Genomic DNA, 15,609 nt, shown 5'->3' on the forward strand with positions numbered 1-15,609 from the left:
AGCCGCGCCCGCGGGGTCCTAGCGCCCTCCGCACCCGGCTCCCACCCACCTCGCGGGCTAGCGGCTTCGGGAGCGGCAGACCGCCCGCCTGGCGCCCTCCGCCGAGCGCGGGCTCCTCCCCTCTCCCTTTCGGAAGAGCGATCGTGGCTGCTCCGCTTCTCCCCGGGGCTGGGGGGGTCTCTTGACGCTGGATGGGGCGCAAGGCCCCGGCGGTCACGCTGGGCCGCACCACAAAGGTTCGCTTCTCCGGCGTCAACACCTCGGTCTCGGGGGGCCACGTGTCGCCCCTGGGCCCGGCACTCCAGCTTGCAGGTGCTAGGCAGCCGAAGCCTGGCAACCAGATCTGGGGAGCTCGGCTGGCGCAGGGAAGTCTAGCTGGGCGCTGAGCCAGAGGAACCTCGGCCCCAGCCTCAGGCTGCGCCCACATTCCTCCCCGGACCTCGGCCTTGCCCAGCCCTGGGGTGTCGGGTCTCCACCCCCACCCCCGAAGAGATCACATTCGGGCAGGCAGTTGATGTTTTTATTGGCGCTATTTCCCAGTCATCTGGAAAACTGGTCTGGCCCAGCCAGTTACCCTTTCTCCCAACCTGCTTTGGGGGAGTGGCGTGGGTGGAGGGGCAACCTTCGGCAGGGACCCCCATTCTGCAGTGGACACTTTGGTGCCCTTGCAGATACACTCCCAGTCCACTCAGAAGTTCTGTGCCTCCAGATCTCCGAGCAATGCAGAAGCCAGGCAGCCAGAATGGCCAGTCCAGGCAGGACGGGGCTTGCCCTGCTCCAAAGCACTGAGCTGCTCTCCCAGGGGGGACCAGCGACTTATTCTCTAATTGTGCTGGGGGTAAAGGGCAGGGTCTGGGTGGAGCCACAGCTGCCTCCAGCTTTTTTCTGCCAAGATGCTGGAGACCACCCTGCTTGGGAAGGTTGGGTCTGGTTTCCGACCCTAGCCAGGCTGGACCCTGGGGATACCAACTTAAAAGGGGTGGGAAGAGAAAAAAGATGTTGGGGGAATGGGGTGGTTGGGGTTTCCGGATCCAGGGCCAAAGGAGAGTGGCTGCTCCGCTGGTTCTTCTCCGGCACTGAGGACACTCCAGTGCTGGTGGGGACAGTCCTCTGCAAGTGTCTGGAGTTTTCAAGCATGTTCCGATGAGCAGCAATATTGGGGTGGTCCAGGAGTGTATCTAGATGCCTCATGGTGGGATGGGCTCATCTGTAACCGCTGGAGGTACAAATGAGAAACCCCTGCAGACACCCAGAGGGCAGTGCCTCCAGCAAGGGATACCTACCTTCGCTCCCACTCCCAACACACTGTGCCCTGGACTCTGGACCTTGACCAGCCAGAAACAGAGGTTCAAACTAAACTGGACTGGGGGTAGGAGAAAGAATGCCTTTGGGCCCTGGGAAGCACTGGGAACAGTCCTTCAAGTGAGGCCCAAGAAGTAGACTCCCTTGCCTTTGCCAGGCAGGCAGCTGTCTTACCCAACAGCTTCTGCTTTCATTTATCTGGAGGCTTAACATGCTCTTAGTGCTTTGGGCTGTGACCACTGGGGGATGGGAGGGTGGGCAGGGCCCCCACCGCTGGATTAAACTTTGTGGAGGTGAGGCGGGAAAAGGTAACAACTCACGACGGACAGCCAGGAGAGTGTTTCCATGGCAACAGGACACAGACGTCACTGTGTAGGGATGTGTCTCCTGCAGCTGCACTGGCCGAGGGAGTCCAGCATCCTCATCCCGTCTTCCTAGTCGACCTCGGGCCCCTTTCCCCCAAGAGTACACTTCACCTTCTGCCAAAGAGAATCCCAAGGACGGGAAGAGGAGGACACGACTTAGTAAGCAGCTACCCTCCATCCATCTAGCCCCAAGAGGAGGTTCAGCAGCCCTGAGTAGGATACCACCCCCATCCCCACTGCCCATGGGCCTGCCAGCACCCCTTTCTGGCCCCAAGTGCCCACGGATCAATCACCTGTCCCAATGGCTACAGTGAAGGCATCCCCGCAGGCCACCATTGCTATCTTGATGTTCTGCAGGCCTTGAACTTGACAAGGTGCCCTGCTGACCCGGCGGGCATGGGTACCCAACTGCCCATGCTGATTGCTGCCAAAAGTGTAGCAGTCGCCAGAGGCTGTAGGGGAGGAAAGAGGAGAGGATAGGGGCTGTCTCAGCTGAGATCCTGAGGAGACGGGGGAGTCTACCCATGGCCTCCTGGGCCTGGGTCCTACTCACCAGTCACGGCAGCTGAGTGAGCAGTGCCCAGGTCCACACTGAGCAGGGGCTCCTGGTCGAGGGGTGCAGAGCCTAGTGGTGTGAAGCTCAGGGCCTCCTCCACCTGATGGTGGGGGGCAGTCTCCTCCCCCAGGGAGAGGGGGTCCAGGCCCAGCTTGTTGAACCTGAAGGTAAAACCAGAAGCCAAGCCCGACTGGTGGTTTGCACAGACCCTCCTGACCCCACCAGTGTGTGCCAGGGCTGGTTCCCAGAGGACAGTTCCTACCCTGGGTTGAACCCAGCAGTGTGCTCAGCCCCACCCTCAGCTTGGACCCTGGGTGGAAGGTAGGCAATGATGGACAGAGCATTAGCAGCCAGGGAGGAGGAGGGCAGTCTAGTCATCCCACTGGACCCATTTACCTGTTACTCCCACAGGCCAGGGCTCGGCCTGGGACAGTGAGGATCATGGAAGAGTCAATGCCACATATCACCCGCTGGGCTTCCTGTCCTGGGGGCATGGACACCTGTTGGGGGCAGCTGTGGGACTCCCTGGTACCCAGTCCCAGCCGGCCTACAAGGAGAAACCAGGATGGGGCTAGTTTGGGTTTTAGGGTTGGTGATGCCAGGATGTGGACCAGCCATGGAGAGGCGGTAACGGCGTGAGTTAAGGCTGTGCCCTCTGCCAGAAATAGCTAACCTCTGTGGTCAAAATCCTACTCCCCCTTAATGCCCTGTTCAGATGCCAACTCTGTCTCCTCCAGGGATGTCCCGTGCCATTCCTTGAGTTCCCACATCTCTGGACCTTGGGGGGAGCCCTGATGTTGTCTGTCCTTTATTGTAGGGAGATGTCATCCCTCCCCCCACTATGCCAGGAGGACAGAAACTCCATGTAAGTCCTCTCTAGTTTCCAACGCCCAGCATGACATCTGACCCAGAGAGGGCCGCCGGATGAAAGAGATCTCTCACTACATCATAAGCCCCTGAAGGAAGGTATTCCTCCTCATCTTGTCTCTGCACCCAGCACAGGAGGGGCTTGTACTGATGGGCAGTAAAGTTTTGGTGAATGAAGAAATGAATGGAATCGGCTTGGAAAAGAGGGAGAAGAGGCCAGGGTTGGGAGGTGGGTATGAAGTCCTCAAGTCCCAGTCAGAGTGCTGTGAGATGGAACCTAGAAGCTTGAACAGGGAGGAAAGCTTACCACCGTCTCCGCGGCCCCAGGCAAAGAGTTCTCGCTCAGTGGACAGGGCCAGCACGTGGGACGCTCCACAGGCCACCTGCACCATCTCATAGCCCAGCAGGGCCTCCACAATGGTGGGCTAGAGAGAGAGAGAGGAAGAAAGAGATAGTAGGCAAGGGGCCTGGACTGCTGCCTGGCCTCAGCATCCCATGGAGGGATGAAGAAGTTGGAGGCTGCAAATTCTCACCAGTCTTTAACACACACACACACACACACACACGCGCACACACGCATGCACTGCCACCACTGGGGAAGCCTGGTCTTTCTGTACTTCCCCTGGTGTTGCTCAGAACAGGTGCAGCCCAGGAGCTAGAGGGACCGGTGGCTGCTGGGGATTCCCGGCCCCCAACTCAGGTGTCAGCTGTCAGATGTGCACTCCTTGCCACCCCCCCCACTTCCTCCTCCCCCAAGTACCTGCAGCACCCACCTGGTTGAGGTCATTGAGGCTGCCATGGCCTAGGCACCCATTGCTGCCACTGCCAAAGGTCATGATGATACCTCGGTCTGCAGAAAGGGGTGGTGAGGAAAAAGAAGGGAGAAAGGTTGGGCTGTTCTTCCAGAGAGGCCAGTCCATGGGTTGGAAGAGAAAGAAGTTGGAAATAAAGGCTGGAAGAATGGGGCAGAAGGTAGAAAAGAACAGGCAGGGTATCTCTTTGGTTGAGTTTGGACAAGAGACAGCCTCTGAGCTGTAGATCTGAGCTTTCCAAGTCTGTCACTCAGCCTCCCTCAAATGAAGATAATCTACAGTAACTACCTCGCCAGGTCTGTTGTGAAGGGTAAAGGAGACTGTGTAAGTAAAGCACCTCTCTCTCTCAAAATAATAAATACACCTTTAAAAATAATAAAGCGGGGCACCTGGGTGGCTCAGTGGGTTAAAGCCTCTGCCTTTGGCATAGGTCATGATCCCAGGGTCCTGGGATCGAGCCCCACATCAGGCTCTCTGCTCAGCGGGGAGCCTGCTTCCTCCTCTCTTTCTCTGCCTGCCTCTCCGCCTACTTGTGATCTTTGTCAAATAAATAAATAAAATCTAAATAATAATAATAATAATAATAAAGCACCTGGTGCAAGATAACTAGTAGAGCATTAATGAGTGCGCAAATGACAACCAGTGAGGGGAGCTGCTCTGGGGGGGCCTTCTCAGACTCTGTGGAATGCCCCAGGATAGTCCCCTGCTGGACTCACCGGTCAGGCAAGCCGTGAAGAGGTCCCCACAGGCCACATGCTTGATAGTCACGCCTGACTGGCCCTCCAGGAAACGGGAGACGAACTGGGGCTGCTGCTGCTCCACGGCCCCAGGCAGGAGGGTGCCCCCTCCCGCACCTAGGGGCGGGGCCTGTGGAGGGCATGGGCGGGGCCTGAGTGGCCCCTCAGGACCTACCCCCCCTCACCGGACCCCAGGCTCCCCTCACCCAACAGCCTGCTCACCTCCCACAAGATAAGGCGCCCAGAGCGCGTAATGCCCGCCTTCTGCGTGCGTCCGGCCGCCACCTGGACCACTTCTGTGTTGAGCATCGGCAGCCGCAGCGGGGTGCTCAGCCCGCCACCCCACGCATACACGGACGACAGTGGTGGTGGAATGGCCGGCCGTGGGGGTCCCCGGGGTATGCCTGCGGGACACCTCCTGTGTCAGGTCTATTAAACTGATGGGAATGGCTTGGCATCGGGGAGGCACCGGAGGTCGGCTCTGACTTACCCCTGCAGCGGGAGCCAGTGGTCCTGCTTCCTGGGCTGCAGCCTGGGGCCACGGGTGGCCCAGGGACCAGGGACTTCTCTGCCCTGTGGGTCAAATGGGGGCTTCAGGACACGGACCGTTCCTGGCACCTGCCCTCCCACCCCCTACCCCCCAACACACCACACACGCAGGAATGGAAGACTTGCCCAGGCTTATTGTGTTGCTCTCACTGGGTGTCTCTCTCTCTCTTTCACACACACACACACACCGCTTCCCAGAGCTACAGCCCCCCCAGTCCCCGCTCCCCACACAGGCCTCCTCATGCGGACACTGCCCAGATCAGTGTGAAGGTTGAGGAGGGCGCGGATGCAGAGGGGCTGCGCCATAATGTGACTCAGTGGTGGACGCTGTGAGGGCTCCAGGCTGAGCAGACTGAGGACAAGCTGGCGCAGCTCAGGGCTGTACCGGTCAGAGATTGGTGCAAAGGTGCCACTCATGATCTTCAGGACCAGTGCTGGCAGGTTCTGTGGAAGCACCGAGGGTGAGGTTGGCCAGAGCCTGTCCCAGGCTCTTGGGTGGCAGCACCTCCTGCCTCCAGGTCTAACCGGAGGGTCAAAGCCTTGCACTGAGAACCTGCAGTCTGACGAGGGGACCCCCAGGGATAGGAACTCCTGATAGGGGAGATGCAGCTATGTCCTCAGAAACCCTAGGTGGTTGGTTGGGAGAACTCAGGTCAGGTCTTGCCCTTGGTGGAAGCAGTGGGGGTTGGGGGGAGTCTCTAATCTGGTGGGAGAGCCCTGCTCTCAGGAGTCCTCAGTGTAACGGGGGACCCAAGCCTGAGGGAAGCCACAGCCCAGCCATGGGGTAATTTCCCAGTCTGATGAGGGAAACAACTCTGCCACAAGGGAAGGAACACAGAAGTGGCTGGAGCCAAGGACTTCTAGGGCAGGGAGATAGACATAGATATTTCTCACTTGTCTCTCTGGGGGTATAACTCACCGCAGCTTCAAAGGCCCTCTTGAGGCTGGCCAGTTCATAGAGGACACAGCCCAGGGCCCAGATGTCACTCTTCTGGTTGTAAGGCTTGCCCTCACACAGTTCAGGGGAGATGTAGCACGGGGTGCCCACCACCTGCAAGAGGGAAGCAGATCTTATTACAGCTTAGGGGAGGGAAGGCTCTGTCCAAGGCCCACTGGAGACTGCTTCCTCCTGAAGGACCAACCAGCCTGGAGTGGGGGGCAGGGGGCCAAGGTCTTGGGGAGGGAGGGGGTTGGGACACAGTGAGCCTTGGCCCTCAAAACCCCTCCAGCACCCATGAGGTCCCCTCTGTGCCCAGGCACCGTGTAGGCCTTGCTCTTGCTACTAAGGATCTTGGAGATGCCGAAGTCCCCGATCTTGACAACCATGCGATGTTTGTCCAGAAGGATGTTTTGAGTCTTGAGGTCCCGGTGCAGGATGAGATGGGTGTGCACGTGGTGCAGTGCGAGCAGGATCTGCACAAAGAAGTGTAGGATGGTCTCTTCCTCCAGCAGGGAATTACAGCGCTTCTGGATAAACTCGGCCAGCGTGCCACCTGCAGCAGGAAGGAACTAGCTAAGATCTAGGCTTTTCCCGTGCCTGGCACTCTCCTGTTAAGAAATCAACAGCGGGAAAAAAAAAAAGAAAGAAACCAACAGCGCAGACAGGGCAAGGGTCTGCCAGCCTTGCACACCTGGTGTCACAACCCTATATCTGTGAACCACCATCAAACCCAGTCTGAGGATGGAAGCTGGCTGATCTGGGTCTGCTTGTCCCTGAAGAGAGGGACAAGCCTCTCTTGGAACCAGGCCAATGTGAGGAGGCTGGCCCACCTGGTGCATACTCCATGGCAATCATGAGTGCCTTGTCCTCCAGGAAGTTCTCATAGTACTCGATGACATTGGGGTGGTTGAGCAGCTTGAGGACCTGGCACTCATTTTGGGCTGCCTGCCGCTCTTCTTTGGTCATTTGCTCCACTGGGATCTGCTTAATGATCACCAGCTTCTGGTCAGCCTTGCGCAGGCACAGGTGCACAATCCTGGGGACACAGAGCACAGGGGTGAGTCCCAGCTGAGCTTCCAGCCACACGTCAGGCAGGGCAGACCTGGTCGCTGGATGCTCCTTAGGAGAGGGGAAACAGGCATGGAGACTAAGAGGTCATCTAAAATACATAGGACAAGTTCAAGAATAGGGAGAACTGGCCACAAACGCTGTGGTTGAGACCTTGGGCAAGTCATTTAACCTGAGGCTTGGTTTCAGCACGGGCGCAGTGAAGTTAGTCTTGATTGTCCTTAGTGCGCACAGACTTCAGAGTTAACTGCCTGGGTTCAAATCCTGGCTCCTCCTTGTATTACTTACCTGGTTTGGGATTATATGACATTTTCATCTGGAAACCAGAATCAATTTCCCTAGGTTGTTGAGAGCATGAGTGGAAGCTGTTCATAATATTATTTTCTTCCAACTCTGGTCAGTGGCCATAAAAGCAGGGTTCCTAGTCTCCTTCACAACTATATCCCCAGAGCACAACCCAGCATTTAGCACACAGTAGGGGGTCAATGAGTATTTGCTAAATGAATGGAGTATAAGAGGATCATTTAAGAGTATCAAATTTATATTTCCATCTCAAACCTCTCCTCTGAGCCCCAGACTAACAAATCCAGCTACCTGCTTTGCATTTCTACCAGAGTGGCTTGCAAACATTCTAAATTTTTTTTAAAAGATTTTATTTAATTAATTAATTTATTTATTTTAAAGATTTTATTTATTTATTTGACAGAGAGAGATCACAAGTAGGCAGAGAGGCAGGCAGAGAGAGAGAGGAGGAAGCAGGCTCCCCGCTGAGCAGAGAGCCCGATGCGGGACTCGATCCCGGGACCCCGAGATCATGACCTGAGCTGAAGGCAGAGACTTAACCCACTGAGCCACCCAGGTGCCCTTAAAAGATTTTATTTGTCAGAGAGAGCATGCAGGAGTGACCAGTACAAGGAGGGGGAGTGGCAGGCAGAGGGAGAAGCAGGCTCCTCCCAGTGAGCAAGGCACCTGATGCAGCACTTGAGCCCAGGACCCTGGGATCATAACCTGAGGTGAAGGCAGACACTTAACAGACTGAGCCACCCATGCATCCTGAATCTTAAATTTTAACAAATTCAAAATAAAACTTTTGATTTCTGCCCCCAAACCTTTTCTTCCTCAGCCTCTTCCATCTCAGTAACTGATAAAACCATTAAAGTCAGACACCTGGGGGTGCCTGGGTGGTTCAGTCGTTAATACTCTGCTCAGTTGTGATCCCAGAGTCTTGGGATCCTGTCCTGCCTCAGTCTCCCTGCTCCGTGGGAAGCTTCTCCCTCTCCCACTCCCCCTGCTTGTGTTCCCTCTCTTGAAGTATCTCTGTCAAATAAAATCTTTTTTTTTAATAATTCTTTTTTTTTTTTTAATATTTTATTTATTTATTTAACAGAGAAAGATCACAAGTAGGCAGAGAGGCAGGCAGAGAGAGAGAAAGGGAAGCAGGCTCCCTGCTGAGCAGCGAGCCCGATGCGGGGCTCGATCCCAGGACCCTGGGATCATGACCTGAGCAGAAGGCAGAGGCTTTAACCCACTGAGCCACCCAGGCGCCCCTCTTTTTTTTTTTTTTTTTTTAAGATTTTATTTATTTAGGGCGCCTGGGTGGCTCAGTGGGTTAAGCCGCTGCCTTCAGCTCAGGTCATGATCCCAGGGTCCTGGGATCGAGCCCCGCATCGGGCTCGCTGCTCAGCAGGGAGCCTGCTTCCTCCTCTCTCTCTCTGCCTGCCTTTCTGCCTACTTGTGATTTCTCTCTGACAAATAAATAAATAAAATCTTAAAAAAAAAAAAGATTTTATTTATTTATTTGACAGACAGAGATCACAAGAGAGAGGTAGGCAGAGATAAAGACCGGGAAGCAGGCTCCCCACTGAGCAGAGAGAGAGATGCAGGGCTGGCTCCTAAGACCCTGAGATCATGACCTGAGCTGAAGGCAGAGACTTAACCTACTGACCCACCCATGCGCCCCCATAAATAAAAATCTTAAAAAAAAAGGGGGGGGTGCCTGGGTGGCTCAAAGGGTGAAGCCTCTGCCTTGGGCTCAGGTCATGATCTCAGGGTCCTGGAATCCAGCTCTGCATCAGGCTCTCTGCTCAGCAGGGAGCCTGCTTCCCTCTTTTTCTGCCTGCCTCTCTGCCTACTTGTGATCTCTCTCTCTCTCTGTCAAATAAATAAAATCTTAAAAAAAAAAAAAAAAGGAGGGGCGCCTGGGTGGCTCAGTGGGTTAAGCCGCTGCCTTCGGCTCAGGTCATGATCTCAGGGTCCTGGGATCGAGTCCCGCATCAGGCTCGATCTCAGGGTCCTGGGATCGAGTCCCGCATCGGGCTCTCTGCTCAGCGGCAAGCCTGCTTCTCTCTCTCTCTCTGCCTGCCTCTCCATCTACTTGTGATTTCTCTCTGTCAAATAAATAAATAAAATCTTAAAAAAAAAAAAGGAATTAAAAAAAAAAGACACCTGAAAATCACGCCAAAATCTTTCCTGTTTCCACTTCTAAAATAATATGAACTCATCCATTTCTGACTTGCAGCCAGAATGACATTTTAAAAATGCAAATCAGGGGCACCTGGGTGGCGCAGTGGGTTAAGCAGCTGCCTTCTGCTCAGGTCGTGATCCCAGGACCCTAGAATGAGCGCCATATTGGGCTCCCTGCTCAGCAGGGAGTCTGCTTCTCCCTCTCCCTTTTCCCCTGCCCCCTGCTTCTCTCCCTCTATCTCACACACACACACACTCTCTCTCAAATAAATAAAATCTTTAAAACAAATAAAAATAAATAAAAACGCAAATAATATCAAGACCATTCATTCTGCTTAAACCCCTTCCTTTTTACACTTCGAATAAACCCAACCTCTTTACCTCTGCCTATTAGGCCATCAGCTGTCCTCTGTGACAATCACATTTTATACCATTCTCTCTCTATATATATATATAGACCATCCTTTACTTTGCCCACTACATTCCAACTTCACCAGTCTCTTTCTCAGTTCCTTGAATACTCTGAAGTCTTTCCCGCATGAGGATATGCTGCTTCCTCTGCCTGAAAAGCTCTGCCTTCACCTGCGGATTACTGGTTTTCATCCCTCAAGTCTTGGCTTTACAATTCACCTCTCAAAGAGAAATTTTCCTTCACCACCCCAAATAAGTAGTCGTGGTGTATGCCACGTTCGCAGCTGGTTAACAATTGCTTTAGGATCTTGTTTATTGTATTATTTTACTACAGTCTACAAGCCCCGAGAGGGAAAAAAAAACCACGCCTATTTTGGTCTTTACTGTACACTCGGCGCCGAGAGCCTGACGGGTATAGCTAGCGCTCAATATTTGTTGAATGGCTGAGTCAGGAATCAGAGAACGGAACTCTGCGGCGGCGCAGAGGCTGGCCCGCCGGGGCTCAAGGTGGGGGTGGGGGGGCGTGACCTCGTTAGAGGCGGAGTCTCCCAACTAGGACCGGGACCGGAAGCCTGGGCGGGGCTTTCCAAGCTGGCGCTCACGCCTCGGGGCGGGGCTAACCGGGCAGCGAATTCGCTGTCAGAGTTGGGGCTCATTTTCCCTCTCCCCGACCAATTCCTTCCCCAGATCCCTGGCTCACCCAAAGGCACCTCTCCCCACCACTCGGATCCGCTCGTACTTCTCCATCTCGTTTCTCAGAGTCACATTTCCGGAACCCACCCCCCACCCAGACGCGGCGCGTGCGCGGACCCGCCCACCCTGTGGCCGCACCCCCGACACTGGAAGATAATTGCGGGGCGGAGCAAGGGAAATCGGTGTGAGTTTCGACTTTGCATTTTTGCGTCTTGTGCCGTTTGCACGTCCTTGCAGCTCACTCCCACAGTTCCTTTTTCAGAATCCCAGAAATGGGGTTTTATGGCATTTCTTGGCGCGCTTGGCAGCTAGGACGGTACAAGCCATTCCCTACACACGTGTTCGCATCTGGCCCTCACAAAGCTTTAGACCCGAGGGCTGCTCTTCACAACCAGTGAGGATGGAAAGCGAGGACCAATCTCCCTAACCCACTTCTTTTTCTTTAAGATTGTATTTATTTGAGACAGGGAGAGCAGGAGCGGGCAGAGAAAGGCAGAGGTAGAGGGAAAAGCACATTCCCCGCTGAGCGGGGAGCCCCATGTGGGGCTCCATCCCAGGACCCTGAGATCGTGTCCTGAGTGGAAGGCAGACGCTTAACCGAGTCACCCGGGCGCCCATCTCAGCCCACCTCTTTGCTCACTAGTGACACTATCTCAGGAGAGAGCGGATTCTCATTGGCACGCAAATGATAAACTACCAAAACTACGAAGAGCGTCAGCATTCTCGGTTTGTGGGGCAGGGATCAGGGTTAGTTTCGTGTTTGCCTAGGGAGGGACCGGGGAAACCCCGAGCCGTGCACACTGATTCACCTAGGGAGAAGGAGACTCCAGGCTGTCCCAACAAGTGAGCATCGCCCGCGTCAGCACTCTCATCACACCCCTCCCTCCTCCGCAACTTTGCCTCGGGTAATCCGCCTTCAAGGCTCAACTGTGAGGAGGATCGCCTTGTGGGGAAGATGGGAGGGATGTAGACCACTATGTGAAAGCATCAGAGAGAGGAGGGAGCGCTGTTTGACAGGTGTGGAATCAAGGCTTCTGCCTAAACGTAAGGGGCTGGTTAGTATGATTGTCTAGGGTCTTGGCCGGAAGGGAGTTTAATTCCTGTTGTCTCCCTGTGCCTCCTGCTCTGTTCGAGCTCCATAAAAGCTAAGGAGCAAGAGGATGGTGATTAGCCAAGAGTCAGCGTCCCTGTTTCTGAGTGAGTGAGGAATGTGAGGAAAGGAGTGTTTATGTTCTGTCCCGCCCCACCCCTCAAAAGAGACTCAAACCTGTCCACGTGGAAAGACCACGAGAGGGGCCCTACGAGGGGCCCTACGAGGGGCCCTTGGTGTGGCTGCCTCAGGCTGCTGTTGGCTGCTGAACAAAGCTGCCCTGGGAGCAAAGGGAAGTGCAGAGGGGAAAAGCCACACAACCCGGGACACTCGTGCCCTCACCTAGAAACCAGGAGCCCCACAGCCGTTAATATGTAACATTGGAGCCAGCAAGGGAGGCAGAGCAAACACCCAAACCTCTTGGTCCCTGGGTCTCCGGCGCCTAAGGCTTAGGGCTTTCCCTCCCTCTCGCAGAATCGCTTACCAACCCCCTCCCACAGCACTTGTTTTCAGCCTTTCCTCTGTTTGCACCTCACTTGCCTGGAGGCGGGAAGGGGATCCCGCGCCAAGGTAGGGATAGGCTGACACCTCGTGACCACGAGCTGCAACTGCTCCAGCCCACTGCCCTGAAGAATAAGGGTCACCCCAGCAGCCCGGTCTTCCTCGTGCCAGCCTCCACGGAGCCAGGAGAAGAGCCGGGATTGTCTAAGGGAGGACTGTGACAGCCGCTGGACCTCAGGAACCCAAGAGCGGGCTGGGAAGAAGGGTGATGGATTAGTCGACCCCTCCTAGACACCGAGTCGATGCGGGGCGCCACAGATGCTGATAAACATGTCCGTCTCTGGCCCAAAGAAGCTAAAGATCCGGTGAAAATAACAGAATATAGGCGGAGACCATTATCGAGGCTCGGCTCGGACCCCTCCCCAGGACCAGGGCTTAAAGGACGCGGGTGTGTGACGGGCCCCGCCCCGCTCTGCCCAGAAAGGAGTTGAGGGCGGAGAGAGAGTTCTCTCAGTACCCGCCGAGGCGGGGGAGCCGGTAGCCCCGGGAAAAGTGGGGACGCAGGTTAATGAGGCCAAGCAACCGAGGCGGGACTCCGTCGGCCGTCGGGAGGCGCCAGCGAGGGGTGCCGCGGCGTCGCCGCCCCCCAGGACAGCCCCTTTTTCGCCCGAAGTCCGCGGAAGCGAGGCGGGGCCCGGAGGCCCCCGGGAAATGGGGCTCTGGCCCTCTGTGCCGGGGCGGCGCCGGAGGGGCGGGGGCAGGCGGCCGGGGAGGGGCGGGGCGGGGGCGGGGGTGGCTGGGGGCGGGGGCAGAGGCCAGCGGGGAGGGGACTGGAGGAGCTAGGGGCCTAGAGGGCTCCGCGAAAACTGTGCGAGGCTGGCGGCTGGCGTGCATTGGCCGGAGAGGAGCTCGGTTCGCGGAGCAGTCGGAGAGGCAGCGTAGGGGGCAGACAGGCTGACTGCAGGGAGGGCCAGCATGCCCCCACTGCTGCACCCCGCCCTGCCGCTGCTCCTGGGCGCCACGCTGACCTTCCGGGCCCTCCGGCGCGCGCTCAGCCGCCTGCCCCTGCCGGAGCACGTGCGCGCCGACCCCCTGCGCACCTGGCGCTGGCACAACCTGCTGGTCTCCTTCGCCCACTCCATTGTGTCCGGGGTCTGGGCAGTGCTGTGGTGAGTGGAGGACTGGGGGAGTGAGGGTGGGTGGTTGGGGGATCCCACGTTACTCTCCGCATCACCCTCTGGCAGGCTCAGGCCATGCAGTCTCACCTGATTCCCTCTTCAGAAAGCTCTCCAACTAGGTGCGGCAGAGGTCCCAGGGGAGGGGGAAAGCTCATCTGGGAACCGGGAGACACCTGGGTTTCAGCCAAGCCTCTCCACTTCCCACAAAGCCAATAGCGCGAGCCCGGATCCCTCGGGGACTGGGGGAGTAGAGGGTCCTTGGGGATGCGGAGATATTGAGAGTCTGCCTTCTTCCCTCCCAGTCTATGGCAGACCCCCGAGATGCTGGTGGAGATTGAGACGGCATGGTCGCTTTCTGGCTATCTGCTCGCTTGCTTTTCTGCAGGTAGGTCTTGACCAGAAAATACTAAGTACGTGTGGGGACAGGGAGACTTTTGTTCAATTCCTTTCATGACTTTTTTCCATACGACCCGCTAGGGTATTTCATCCACGACACGGTGGACATCGTGATTAGTCGTCAGACACGAGCTTCTTGGGAATACCTCGTTCATCACGTCATGGTAAATGAGAGGCAAGGGTTGGGGTGTAGGCCTGGTGCTACTAGCAACCTGGTCTCAGCCTTTTCTGAACCTCGGAGGTAAAGACCATCTTTCTTAACGTCATCTCCAACCAATATCAGGACACTGAAGGCTGGCAGTTTCCGTGCCCTTGGTGAATTCACTTTTGAGGCCAGTAATCCATGGTCTTACCTATTACCTCCTTTAACAAATTAGAAACCCTACTCAGAGCCAGAATCTGTGGGCAGGGATCAAGATTTAAGCATGTTGAATCCACCACAGACTATAACCCAGGACCAAGTCAGTAAGAATGGATTTCCCAACCATTAATCTGGTAGCCTTGATATGCCCACCAACTTTCAGGAAAGACATGGTATTTGGGTCCCCTAACACATTTTCTCCCTTGCATTCTAGGCTCTGGGTGCCTTCTTTGCAGGCATCTTCTGGAACAGTTTTGTTGGTGGGGGGGTCTTAACATTGCTGGTGGAGGTCAGCAACATATTCCTCACCATCCGCATGATGATGAAGATCAACAATGCTCAGCACCTCCTCCTGTACCGGGTCAACAAGTATGTCAACTTGGTCATGTACTTTCTCTTCCGCCTGGCCCCTCAGGCCTACCTCACCCACTTTTTCCTGCGTTATTTGGGCCAGAGGACTCTGGGCACCTTTCTGCTGGGTAACCTGCTCATGCTGGACATCATGATCCTCATCTACTTTTCCCGCCTCCTCCGCTCAGACTTCTGCCCTGGACGTGTCCCCAGCCAGCAACACAAAGACAAGTTTTTGACAGAGTGAGAGGACTGCAACTTGTGGCAAGAGCAAACACAGCCAAGAACAGCCTCACCATATAAGAGAATTAGCCCCAAGTCTGGGGCATCCTCTGAGGACAGGCTCTGCACCTACTATTGAAAATGCTAATGAAAGCACTCCTCTGAAGTCCTTGTCCTTTCTTGGGCAAGGAAGGGGTGAGGGAAGCAGACAGACCGGTTGGACATGGTAGTTGGGTGCGGGGACAGGTGCTATAGAAGCCAGCCAGTCCACACTGCCCTGAAGTGGATGCTAATGAGAATTCTTATACTGGTTTCCAACAAAGCCCATTCCAGATAAAAGGAGGGATTCTTGTTTGCCATCATCACGGGGTTAAGACAACAAATTTTCATTGTCCAAAACCCAATATGGGTCACAAATACCTGAGCTCCCACTGCCAGGATTAACAAGTGTGGTAAGGTAGGTACTAAGGCAGAGTGTTCCAACAGGGTAAGTAGACCAAAGTCTTGCCCTGTTAATTTAAGTGTGTGTAACCCCAGTATGGTCTCCCCAAAGCCCAGCCAACAAATCAACAGACAAACATGTATCATGAAAAAACTGTATTTAGATTTAGCCAGCTGGACTCAGTTTAGATGATCCCAATCTGAAAAACAAAAGGGAAGCTTTGTTACTGGGAGTTGAAATGTGAAGATTAAGCTAGAATGTCACGGTTAAAAACCAAAAAGAGGTGAGGGTAGGGCCCATTCAGG

At 55.3% G+C, this 15,609-nt stretch overlaps 2 protein-coding genes across 6 annotated transcripts; one reads left to right on the top strand and one right to left on the bottom strand.

Annotated features, from left to right (window-relative positions):
• Positions 1 to 506: 506 nt before the first annotated feature.
• NEK8 (NIMA related kinase 8) lies at positions 507 to 10,837 on the bottom strand. Of its 4 annotated transcripts, none has more exons than XM_044248290.1 (15): positions 10,771 to 10,837; positions 6,959 to 7,164; positions 6,449 to 6,681; positions 6,108 to 6,239; positions 5,424 to 5,632; positions 5,130 to 5,212; positions 4,862 to 5,043; positions 4,619 to 4,769; positions 3,864 to 3,940; positions 3,398 to 3,515; positions 2,620 to 2,707; positions 2,221 to 2,384; positions 1,961 to 2,119; positions 1,623 to 1,781; positions 507 to 1,216 (listed from the first exon to the last, which is right to left on the bottom strand). In XM_044248290.1, exons 1-15 carry the CDS (start codon positions 10,815 to 10,817, stop codon positions 1,188 to 1,190), a joined length of 2,037 nt encoding a protein of 678 aa, XP_044104225.1. In that variant the 5' UTR covers positions 10,818 to 10,837; the 3' UTR covers positions 507 to 1,187. The 4 variants fall into 4 exon arrangements, with proteins under 4 accessions (XP_044104225.1, XP_044104224.1, XP_044104223.1 ...); XM_044248289.1 differs by having other exon boundaries at positions 507 to 1,207; positions 2,620 to 2,770; XM_044248288.1 differs by having other exon boundaries at positions 2,620 to 2,770.
• A 2,365-nt stretch (positions 10,838 to 13,202) lies between these two features.
• TLCD1 (TLC domain containing 1) lies at positions 13,203 to 15,018 on the top strand. 2 transcript variants are annotated; one of them, XM_044248294.1, is made up of 5 exons: positions 13,203 to 13,523; positions 13,835 to 13,917; positions 14,010 to 14,092; positions 14,504 to 14,658; positions 14,829 to 15,018. In XM_044248294.1, exons 1-5 carry the CDS (start codon positions 13,330 to 13,332, stop codon positions 14,941 to 14,943), a joined length of 630 nt encoding a protein of 209 aa, XP_044104229.1. In that variant the 5' UTR covers positions 13,203 to 13,329; the 3' UTR covers positions 14,944 to 15,018. The 2 variants fall into 2 exon arrangements, with proteins under 2 accessions (XP_044104229.1, XP_044104228.1); XM_044248293.1 differs by having other exon boundaries at positions 14,504 to 15,018.
• Positions 15,019 to 15,609: the final 591 nt, after the last annotated feature.

The sequence above is a fragment of the Neovison vison genome, chromosome 5 (assembly GCF_020171115.1).
Source record: "Neovison vison isolate M4711 chromosome 5, ASM_NN_V1, whole genome shotgun sequence".
Classification (NCBI taxonomy): Eukaryota; Metazoa; Chordata; class Mammalia; order Carnivora; family Mustelidae; genus Neogale; species Neogale vison.

Coding starts and splice junctions, on each gene's coding strand:
- NEK8 (XM_044248288.1), bottom strand. CDS start 10,817: ATGGAGAAGTACGAGCGGATCCGAGTGGTGGGGAGAGGTGCCTTTGG. Junction 7,165..10,770: donor GTGGGGAGAGGTGCCTTTGG/GTGAGCCAGGGA, acceptor CTGTGTCCCCAG/GATTGTGCACCTGTGCCTGC. Junction 5,633..6,107: donor AGAGGGCCTTTGAAGCTGCG/GTGAGTTATACC, acceptor GTGCTTCCACAG/AACCTGCCAGCACTGGTCCT.
- TLCD1 (XM_044248293.1), top strand. CDS start 13,330: ATGCCCCCACTGCTGCACCCCGCCCTGCCGCTGCTCCTGGGCGCCACG. Junction 13,524..13,834: donor GGGGTCTGGGCAGTGCTGTG/GTGAGTGGAGGA, acceptor CTTCCCTCCCAG/TCTATGGCAGACCCCCGAGA. Junction 14,093..14,503: donor ACCTCGTTCATCACGTCATG/GTAAATGAGAGG, acceptor CTTGCATTCTAG/GCTCTGGGTGCCTTCTTTGC.